Source organism: Olea europaea, unplaced genomic scaffold, assembly GCF_002742605.1.
Source record: "Olea europaea var. sylvestris unplaced genomic scaffold, O_europaea_v1 scaffold2491, whole genome shotgun sequence".
Classification (NCBI taxonomy): Eukaryota; Viridiplantae; Streptophyta; class Magnoliopsida; order Lamiales; family Oleaceae; genus Olea; species Olea europaea.
The window spans coordinates 26,589-38,188 of NW_019243140.1; the positions used below are offsets into that span (position 1 = coordinate 26,589).

At 34.8% G+C, this 11,600-nt stretch overlaps 1 protein-coding gene across 3 annotated transcripts; it reads right to left on the minus strand.

Moving 5' to 3' along the window:
* Positions 1-5,975: 5,975 nt before the first annotated feature.
* Positions 5,976-9,644, minus strand: LOC111382407. Of its 3 annotated transcripts, none has more exons than XM_023006376.1 (3): positions 9,515-9,644; positions 8,734-9,000; positions 5,976-6,413 (listed from the first exon to the last, which is right to left on the minus strand). In XM_023006376.1, exons 2-3 carry the CDS (start codon positions 8,911-8,913, stop codon positions 6,240-6,242), a joined length of 354 nt encoding a protein of 117 aa, XP_022862144.1. In that variant the 5' UTR covers positions 8,914-9,000; positions 9,515-9,644; the 3' UTR covers positions 5,976-6,239. The 3 variants fall into 3 exon arrangements, with proteins under 3 accessions (XP_022862144.1, XP_022862142.1, XP_022862141.1); XM_023006374.1 differs by lacking the exon at positions 9,515-9,644 and adding an exon at positions 9,374-9,452; XM_023006373.1 differs by having other exon boundaries at positions 5,984-6,413; positions 9,458-9,644.
* Positions 9,645-11,600: the final 1,956 nt, after the last annotated feature.

The following is an 11,600-nucleotide window of genomic DNA, read 5'->3' on the forward strand; positions in this document are numbered from 1 at the left end:
TTTTCAGAAAACTTATTCGAGTGAATCACAAAGATACATTAGAAATTTGGATATATGCATTATTGTTGACTTAGTGAATCAGTTGGAAAATTAGTACAAGAATGACCATGTATATATGTCCACGTATTTTTATAAAAAAATCAATATTTTTATTTATCATTATTGGTATATAAATTGATGACTTTAATGTTACTGGAACTTCTAAAGAACTTTCCAAATGCAACTTATTATTTAAATAAAAAATTGACTTAAAAGATCTTAGTAAAAATAAATTTTGCTTCAACCTACAAACCGAGCATTTATACAATTATATTCTTGTTCGTGAAACTATTTAATAAACCACCATGTATTGCTAGTGACTATGATTTCACTATATAATAATTTTACAACAAAAAATAAGGCAAGAATATTTATGTACAAGGCAGCCTATACAATGTAATCTTATTTTTTATATTTAGGGGATTGACTCGAATCATGAGATTGAGGGGAGGATCTTGGAGATCCGTCCATAACTATAATACCCCCCGCAAGCCTAGCGTATCAGAATTATGGACGAGTAGCTTGGAATGTAGGAAAAGGAAGGTAGGTCTGCCGAGACTTTTGGTGAAAATGTCCGCAAGTTGTAATTGAGCGGGGACTTATTTTATCTTGAGGTCGCTAGAGGCCACTAACGGCATGAGTGATGCCCGACCAAGTGATGGTGAGATATTGAAGAGCTCCCACAAGTGATCAATAGAGGTGCGGATCATCGAAGTTAGGGCCTGTGGTGGAAAGACGTTGAGCGACCACCATGGGAGTACAAACCGGTTTGGACTCAACCAATTTAGCACGCTGTAAGATATCATGAGTATAATTGGCCTAGCTAAGGAAGAGACCAGAAGATGTGCGATGGGCTTTCAATCCCAGAAAAGTAATTCAGAGAACCAAGATCGTTGGTGGAAAATTCGCTATTCAGCCGACGAATAAAGCCATCAAGGAGTGTCGAGTTGTTGCCAGTTACTACAATGTCATCAACGTAGAGCAATAGGTAAATTAAGTCAGCACCCTTGGAAAGAACAAATAAGGAGGAATCAGCTTGACTGCAAACAAAGCCAATGGCTAAGAGAAAAAAGTTGAAGCGATGAAACCAAGCTCTTGGCGCTTGTTTAAGACCATAAAGAGCCCGACGAAGGCAGCAAACATATGTGGGATGTTTAGAGACAACATAACCAGGCGGCTGATCCATATAGGCTTCTTCTTGTAGGAACCTATTAAGAAACACATTTTTAACATCAAGCTGCCGAAGAGGCCAATTATGTGAGACAACCAAGGATTAAAAAACTCGGATAGTGGAAGCTTTGACAATAGGACTGAAGGTATCGGTGAAGTCGAGACCTGGTTGTTGTGTGTAACCCTTTGCAACCAAGCAGGCCTTAAGACAATCAGCAGTGCCATTTGAAAGGTATTTGATGCAGAAAACCCATTTAGAGCCCACAACATTTGCATTGGACGATTTAAGTACCAAGTCCCATGTATGATTTTTGTGAAGGGCCTGAATTTCTTCATCCATGGCTGCAATCCATCCAGAATGTTTAGCAGTGGACTTGAAGCCTTTAGGTTTGTGCATGGTGAGAAGAGATTCAAGTTGGCCCGAGTTAGGGACCATGCACACATGAGAGCGGTGGGTAGGCTTGAAAATGTTGGATTTTGCACAAGTTTACATTAGATGGATGCCAAGTGGAGGAGGCTGACCCAAGCATACTTCAGTGACAGGAGTTGGACTAGCGGGCAATAGCTCGGAGTCATGAGAAGGACTCTACACTCTGTGACTAGTAGGGTCATCACCTACGTCCTGCAAAAGAGACATTGGCACAAGACTAGTAGATGCATCGGTAGACCAAGAATTACAAGGAGGTGGTATGGGATCGGGTTGTATAGGTGATGAGGCCTTTGGGATAGTGATGAGCTCAAAAAATGCACTAATGGGAGAGTTAGGCATGGACTTAGGGCAGAAAGTTCCCTGAAAGAGATAATTGAGTTTATCAAAAACTGCGTGTCTGGAGATAAAAACATGATTAGTGGAGCGATCAAAACAACGATAGCCATTATGAGACATACTATAACCAAGAAAAACACAAGGACGACTACGAGGAGCTAATTTGTGAGATGCATAATCACGTAAGTACGAAAATACAAGGCAGCCAAAAAAGTGAAAATTAGAGTAAACGGGAGGCTTACCATATAGCAGCTCAAAGGGAGACAGGCCATCAAGAGTAGGTGTTGACAATTGATTGATGATGAAAACAGCCGTACTAAAAGCATCAACCAAAATTAAAGGGGAACGTGGAAGTGAAAAAGCATTGCAAGATCAGTTTCCGTTAAATGATGGTGTTTGCGCTCGGCGCGACCATTTTGGGCCGGTGTATAAGGGCAAGACATTTGATGACGTATGCCACAGTTTGAAAGGTGATCCCAGAAAAGGTGATTTGTAAATTCTGTGCCTCCGTCACTTTGAAAAGCTTTGATTTTAGCGGAAAATTGATTTTCTACAAATTTCTGAAATTGACAAGTAGAGCAAATAGCGGGGTTCGGGAGCAAGGAAGTCACACATAATTGGCGATTTTTATTCAATAGAGAAATAATAGAGTGAGATAAATGGCCTAAGCTAGCATGCCAAACATCAAAAGAAGCTCGAGGACAATTATTGGAAAGTACAGAAAGTAAAGAGTTATGGTCGTGCTTGAGCACATAGAGACCATTTTCACGTCGCCCGGTTGCCACCACCTTTCTTGTGACTTGATTCTATATAAAAAAGCAATCATTAGTGAATGTGATAAAGAAAGGAAAATCAGTAGTAAGTTTGTTGATGGATATTAGGTTTTTGGCTAAGCCAGGCACAACTAGGATAACTTTTAGAGTAGGAGAATGGATAGGAGAGGCGGTACCGATATGAGAGATGGGAAGAGAGGCACCATTACCAACAACAACGCGATCCTTACCAGTATACTTGTCATACTTGTGCAGCTGGGAGACATCATTAGTCATGTGTGTCGTTGCACCAGTGTCCGTATACCAATCGGATTCCTAATTGTCATTGAGGGAGCATGAGGTAAGAGCTTCCACAAGATTGGCAGTGTTGGAAGACTGAGGGTAGCGGTCACGGCAGAAGGTCGCGTAATGGCCTTCTTCACAACATAATTGATACGAATGGGATAGCTGCGTTGATAACGGTCGTCACCATTGCTACGACCTCTACGAATGGGATGACCAGATTTGTGTCCATGAGAGGCAGTGAAGGCGGTAGAAGTATGTGCTATGGTAGGTGTCTCCAAAGACTTGACAAAATTTTCATAACTTTCTGCCAAAGGAACAAGATTAGTGAAATGGCAGAGGCGAGATTGATAGCTGTGTGTAGAAAATGTGGAGAAAGCAGAGCCAAGTCCTTATAAAAACTAGTGTATTTTGTTTAGATCATCTACTGGCCGGCCCATGGCAGCGAGTGATTACAAACAGATTTGAACTCACAAGAATATTCAACCACAGTTCGGGTCTCTTTCTTCATATGTTGTAATTCATCCTTTAGGCGCAGCTCCCGAGATTTGGAACAATGGCTGAAGGTGGTCTCTAAGGAAGTCCATAAGTCATGTGAGATGCTCAATCAGACGACAGTGGATAGAGCTTCTTCCGTTAAAGAGGAGAGGAGAAGGCCGAGAACAAGCTGATCAGTTTGCTGCCATTCAATGAATTTGGGATTTGCTGTGGCGGCTTCAGCAAAACTGATGGTGGCAGGAGGAGATTTCAGAGAGCCATCTACATAACTGAGAAGGTTTTGGGACTGCAACAATGGCAGCACTTGGCTGCGCCAGAGAATATAGTTTGAGGAAGATACCTTGACGGTTAGGAGATGCACCATGGTATTGAAAGACAGAGAAAAAGATGTAGTGACGGAGGCCATTGGATCGATGGATGTGAATCCTATATTAGCTATAATACCATTGAAGTATTTGATAAACCACCATATATTGCTAGTGGCTATGGTTTCATTGTATAAAAATTTTACAACAGCAAATAAGGCAAGAATATTTCTATACAAGGCGGCCTATACAATGTAATCTTATTTTCTATATTTAGGGGATTGACTGGAATCATGAGATTGAGGGGAGGATATTGGAGATTCGTCCATAACTGTAATAGTTCGTCATGCAACTTATATATAAAAAGTTCTAAAGATATTTCCTATGGAAAAATGATGTAGCATTTGATCCCAATGGGTATTTGTCACTTGAAGTGAAAAGAGGCCATTTTCATCCTCTAAGTATTAATGAATACTTATTGGTCCTAAAATACCATAGTTTAAGATAAAGATTAATTAGATATAATGATGTAGTATAATTTGATCCACACAAGAGATTATCAGTCACTTTATCCATTCGCATGTGACTCTCATGAAGATTTACGCAGTAAAGATGTTCATAAAGACATTATCTTCTGCAACACTTGATAAGTCAATAAAAAATAGTAAATAAGCTTTGCACTTTTTTCCCCCTTAATCAAGGTTGTCTTATTGAATTTTTTCTCCAGAATTTTAACAAGACAACTTTCATTTGATGTTCAAAAGAATAATGTACTATATTCCTTCACCAAATTTTTTTCCCACAAGATAAAAGCATCTATCTGACAAGAGAAAGTGCTCAGCTAGTGAATGAAAGGAAAGATGATGCCCAAGCGAAGTCCAATATTTCCGAATATGGTTTAAATGATAAATATTCTTTGGGTAATGAACATTTAATGGAGTGTTTTATAAATATTATAGTTATAGATGTCCATAACCTACATTTACCATCATAACTCTATGATTTTACTCTCTAATGTTAGAAATTGTATATGAGACTGTGAATAGAATAGCAATTTTATCTATTTTCAATGTAATTGCATTGAACTATTATGCTGACTACAATCAACTAGTGATTGATGAATGTCTTAAATGAAAATGATATTTCTTTGAGGTTGTACCAAGCAAGATGGAAAATATGACCGGAATCGCGGGAATGAAGACATTGGCGCACAAAATATAGATGATTCAAGATACAGATTTTTAGTGATCAACATTTTCTTCGTCCATGTTTTGTTTCACTAGACTTTTAGCGAGGTAGCATCTAAATGCTACAAATTCTTTTATGATTAACTATATTCATTTTTCCTTAATTTGATGTTTTCTGAAGCAATGTTTTTAACAAGGCAGTTGTTTTGTATATAGTCATCAAGAAGTATTGTAAATCAAATATTATTTTTGGATGACCATTATACGCTTACAACTCTAATTCTAAATTATAAATATATAGAATTTTGATTCTCGATAAATCACATATAAGAGTTTTGATTGTTTCTCCATTCTTTTGTTCTTATTCTCTTTTCTCTGAGTTTTATATCAAGAAGCTATACAACTTACAGCACATTCTTGTTTTATTGAATTATTCACGTGTTCACTATAATATAATAATATTTTAAACCACTACTTACATGACCAAACGATCAAGAATACAAAGTAATAAATTTATATTTCTCATATCAATAAAAAAAATTATAAAAGAATATAGAAAATATATGTCACATCAATTAGAAAAATAAGTAAAAAAATACAAGGAAAATTGAAACATCTTAATACACTCTGACGAAATTATTGCTTTTTTCCCTCTTAAAATGAAGAAGTTGAATTCTTAATTGCTTCCAGACACACTTGGGCAGTAGATTGCGTAGCCTCTTCGAATTCAGCACAAGGATTTGGGTAAAAAAATCAGATTAATTACAAACCTTGTTCCAAAATACGAATAGTAAACATAGTTATCAAATTCGACCTGATTATTGACCTAACCCAACCCAACCCAACCAAATTACCGAATCGCAAATCAAGGTTTCAATCGGTAAGTCGTTCGATAAACAGAACGGATCATCTATTTGATCCAAAAAGTAGGGAATCAATCATGTTTATCACTGTAGATCATGAAAAACCAACATTTCATTGTTAAATAATTTGAAAACAAGCTCGGCGTTTAAATTATCAAGTGCTTGCATTCACGACTAAAAGCATCCAATTGACTTCTAAACTAGTCAATGCATGTTTGGTGCACAGTCGTAAGTAAGACTGGACAGTATAATAAACTTCAATTCATTTTTCTCTTGCAATATTGTCCAATGCTATTCGTTTATCCCTACCAAACATGTCATAAAAAGATAGTATAACAAATAAAGTTTTGTGCGCCTCATTTCTTTGCTTTCGCAAACCTGAGGCAACGATACTTCTCGCCGCTTACTGTTATTTCAAGAGCTCCATCTTGATTATCTTGATTTGATGCAGTTCCCATAAGCACGCTTTTCTCTTTCTCGAGATTTTCTCTTTCAATCTTTAGCCTTGCTTCTTGTCTAGCAATCTCACCCTGTAACAACAGTCACACTCAGAAATCATAACGAGAACAGAAAACAGATATGGTATATTTAAAGCAAAACTTAAAATTTGTAAGAAATAGATAACAGCAACCTACAAGTCATAAATAAGGACTTGAAGAAATATATTCCTATTCTTTTTCTTGATCAATAGACATTGACAATAAAACAACAGTAAAGATTTAATTCTCATTTTGCCATACTGATTTTCATCAGAGGCAAAAACCTTTTGAAGGAAGGCAATTATGTATTTCTTCGACAGCCTTTCACAGACACATGGTCATGAGTAAGCCCAAATATGGGAAGATGAATTAGATGACTTAAGGCAAAGAAATAGATTTTAGAGTATCTTTGGCTAAGCTTAAAAGTTACTTTTTAAGTAACTATTTTCAAAATATGTTTGGGCATTTTGTACATTAAGTTCTTTTAATTTTCCTAAGCTTAGCTATACAGGCTCTTAGTTGAGAGCTACACCAGTAGAACCCTAAGAGATAAGGAGCTACAAAAGGAGAGCGAAGAAATTCGCTAACCAAAAGACTTGGATTGCAAACAGACACGGAAATATTACAGCTCAGGCAATTCAACGAGAGAAAGATGTATTAGTTAACATGAAATTATTAAACACAGCACAAACAGTTAGTTTCAAACATCCACTTATCCAATTGTATGCTTGGGAGTGCTTATGAGTTGTGGGTTCTACTGAATATATGGATAATAAGTATATATTAGTTGCGGATTCTTCAAAATGTGTGGATAGAATGTATGTTTGACCAGACTAAGTGAGTTATCATACACAACAAGAAGAAATCCCCAAGCATACTTGGAGGCAAAAGGCCGATCTACTTTTCATATTTCCAAGAGGTAAGATCAAACAATGTCAACTGAAGCTTAAAAAAGCTGCTAAATTCAGATGCAAGTTACTTTTCAACAAGGTCGAGATACCATCTCAGTATCATTTGCACCAGAGGATGATCTCTCATTCTCAAGGTTGAAGAAATTGAAACACCCTCATTATGTCATGCTCAGGTCTAGAAATTGTTAGAACAACGTCAAAAGTATGCTGATGATCAATTTTATGTAGATGAGATTGAGGACTCGATATGCATATGAATGATACTTGTAGATGAACCAAAATATTATCAAGTTTTCCAATTTCAACCTATTAGGCTCTTCGATCTGTTTCGATAAGCATTTAAAATTTTCATTTCTATTCCCCCTTTCTACTCAAATGCACCAAATGTCTGAAGGTTCTACCAACAAATAGGGAAGATAACTGTGCAAGTCTATGTCATGTTTAGTATGCAATATGAGACACTCAAATAAATAAGACAAATTTTTTTGTTCTTCCTCAACACTATCCAATTCTCTCTGTCAAACATACCATCAATGTGTTAAACTTTTTTACCCAGCCAAGTATACACAATAAACAAATACCACCATAGACTATAAAGACAAGGTAATCCCTACACATTTCTTTTCTTAATGTGTTCATCTGCACATTCTTCACAACTGAAAAAGAATATTATAGCAACAGATAAATGTCCCACTTGAGCAGACTTTTGAAATTGAATAGAAATTTTGCCAAACTTGGCTGTCTTTTAAATAAGGAACAAATCAAATCAGTTGTATGAAGAATGCTACCTAAGCTGTTGATCAAGAAAAAGAAACGCACGCAAGAAATTCTGGGGGGAAAAAAAAGGGTAACTGAAAACAACTAGCAGTGTCCCATCAAATGCTGAAAAACCTTCCAACTGTAAAGAATAAAAATACATTAACTAACTCCTCGACTGAAGAATTGATTTGTTGTATGGAAAAGCTCCCTTGCAATAGATGGATGATTCAAAGTGTCTTAAAGGCGAGAATAAGAATGTTGGTTAACATATTTGCATCAGGCAATGACTCAAACCAGCAATCATGAAATCTTCTGCAAAAATATTTACTACACATTTTCAAAGTATACATTAATATAAACAGCCAGTCATTTCCTTCGTTAAAGATAATAAAAAGATTTCCATGTTATAGTGATACTGTGAGAATTTTCATATTGCGCAAGTTTAATTGTGAAACTAGTATAAAATTATTCCCTTTTATGGTTATTTGTATCCCCATAGATTAGATCTTTCTCTTTGTAATTCTTACATGGTTATTTGTATCCCCATAGATTAGATCTTTCTCTTTGTAATTCTTACATGGAAAATATATGTAAGTTAACACAGTCCTTTCATCATTCTATATCGACTACTTCAGTTCACAACTCTTAACATCCTCAAACTCGTATTTCCATTCACTAATAAAAAACTGTAACTAGGGTACCTCACGGCGAGAGAGCTCGGCCTTCCAGGCAGCTTCTCGCTCAGCAACTTCGCGTTCACGCTCCTCAATATAACTCTGCATCTCCCTTTCCTTCATAATTCTGTCCTGTATGTCAGCATCCAGGGCCTCCTTCAGCTCCTGCACAAACTTATCTACAACCGTCTTTATTCTCAGCGACATCAGTCCGTTTCCTCCACCAATCGATAATGTATTCTTCGAAGCTGTAAAATTACTCACTCACACCTTCTTCTCCCAAAATGATGCTACCTGCAGGCCAAAAACTTCACTTAGATCATGTTTGGCTAAACTTCAATGCCAAAATGGCTTCTTTATAGTCTTCTACAATTAAAAGCAATAAAAAGCAAGGCCAAACATGCTCTTAGTTTTTACTAATATCAGAATTATATTTGAAGTCGGCTGTCCAAAGGACTTGAAACATGAAAAATGGCTTCCAGATTGGATATCCTAATTACTCAGAAATAAAAGCAACAAAAACAGCTATGAAGTTGTAAAATTCTGAAAATTAAAATAAAGTGACTAAAATTTTGGATCTTTATTCATAGAAACACGCAATTCCAATGGGTTAAGATTCTTTAGAATCTTGCTTCTTACACTCACAAATCAAACAACAATATCTTACTTTCAACAGGAAAAAATCCACAGATGAACTTTTGTGTTGAAATTTGAAAAACAATCCCACATAACGAATAAAGAAAGAGCATACCACTAAAGGATTAATTGATAAATCAAAGAAGGAAATTATAGCAGCCCACGAACAGACCCAGGAATATTGGGGGAGGCGGAGTGGGTGGTAAAGGGCAATCTGCAAGACCACAAACCCAAGAACGAACGAAGCCCACAGGCGTATTCTTTTCTTTTGTTTGTTACTAGGGTGTCACTTTTGAGGGATACAAAAATTAATCATGTTTGGCCAAACTTACACTTATATAAATATATATATTCTTCTTTGTCAAAGTTTGAAAAACAAAAGTTAATTAATTTAATAAACTAAGAGCTTTTTATTATCATCAATAACATATTAATGTTACATGTGCATCACAAATTATAGATTTATTTATCAACTGAAAATGTGACGAGATATAATTAAGTTAAAATTTCAGCAATCAACTAAAAATAAAAGAAAAATTTCTCACTTTCTTTTTGTCACCTCATCAATCTATAAAAAAATCAGTAAATAATGATATACAAATAGCATTAGGGTGGTTATATTATCACCACATTTTTTATTTCATACACCACATTTCAATTATAGTTAAGTTCCTCAATCTTTACTTATTGTAGCAATTATTTCATTAACTTTTTTCAATCAAATTCTTATCTTCAACCTTCCATTAATTAGTATATCTCGTCCTTGATGATGATTTGTATCAAAATATTCTATTTTCATGTTTTGAAATGAGGAAAAATATATTTTCGTACTTTTTATTCATTTATTTTTAAAAAATATGATTGAAAAATAAGTTATTGTAAGCAATTTTAATGTATTTTTTGGCATAAAACTTTATCAAATACAAAATGTGTTAACTGATGAAAAATTTGATAATAAGAATGACGTGAAAAACTATTAGGAATATAAGTGTCATAATGAGCAAAAATTAAGAACTTTGCAATTAAAATGTGGTATAAAAAATAAAAATTGTGATATGAATATAATTACCTATAGCATTATTCATATATTAAGAGTTGTCATCTAAACAAGTAGCTCTTTTAGTCAATACTCAAAAGTAAGAAGAAAAAAGAGCGAGTTACGTGAAGAGGGTAAGTTTTTTAAGTGGATAGGACATATCAACACACTTTACTGCATACATAATATTTTTCTGGATTTTGTGTTGAGTTCAACAGACCAAGATTTTCAAAGCTCAGAATGGGGTTGATCAACCAAGATAAAACAATAGCAAAGAAGATATGCTTATGCAACTAGCAACCTAACAACACCTCCTTAGAACAATTATTTATTTCGATTTACAAGAAGATAGATTAACGTTCAGACAAAATCCGCAAGTGTGCAGGATCATTGACAAGTAATAGAAGTCAATGAGTTTCGAGTTTATTATTCCTATGACGAATAATGTCTAATATCTAGTTCAATAACTTTTATCGAATTTGAAGTCATGTAATGTTGAAAGAAATGGTTGGTATGTTTTCTATACCAATCCTAAACTAAGATAGTAAATAAAATATTTATCTAATATGTGAATGTTTGTATTGGAATCGTAAATCCCTCTATTGCCATTTAATTCAATTCTTAATTCGTAATCTAGTAAACTTATGCATTCAAGACAATCGATAATTCACGTTTATTCAATATTATTTTCCAAAATATTTTAAATATATGTTTAACGTGACCCAATCAAATTCTTAGTCCAAATTCATATGAAAAACATGCATTGATTCACATGATTTATCACACATGATTGCAAATGTCGTAAGTTTATTCCTAATATCTATTGTTCATATGTTGATTTTGCAGCGTTCTAAATTTATTGTGAGTATTCATAAACTGTAATAAGCAACTTACTATCCGACTAGTGATCAAGCAATCACATAGTTCAATGGAAATGCAAAATCAATCAAGAAATACTAAGCTAATTGTCTTAAATTAAAATAAACAAATAATATGGTTCATTATTCATCTAATACAATGAAGAAATTTAGCTTAACATTCTTATAATTAAATTTTACAAGAATAATTGAAAAAATATCACTCGAAAATAAGAAAGATGGAAGAAATAAGAGAAATCCACGTTCTTGACTCAACTCTTGAAACCAAGCTATTAATCTTCAAATTCCTTGTATGATTCACCTTGAATTTATGTGTAGACTTGTTCTTCACTTCCAAAATATAT

What these genes read in the sequence shown, in the direction of transcription:
- LOC111382407 (XM_023006376.1), bottom strand. Translation starts at nt 8,913, where the DNA reads ATGTCGCTGAGAATAAAGACGGTTGTAGATAAGTTTGTGCAGGAGCTG. An exon ending in CCGAGCTCTCTCGCCGTGAG is followed by an intron (nt 6,414 to 8,733) that starts GTACCCTAGTTA and finishes CTGTTGTTACAG; the next exon opens with GGTGAGATTGCTAGACAAGA.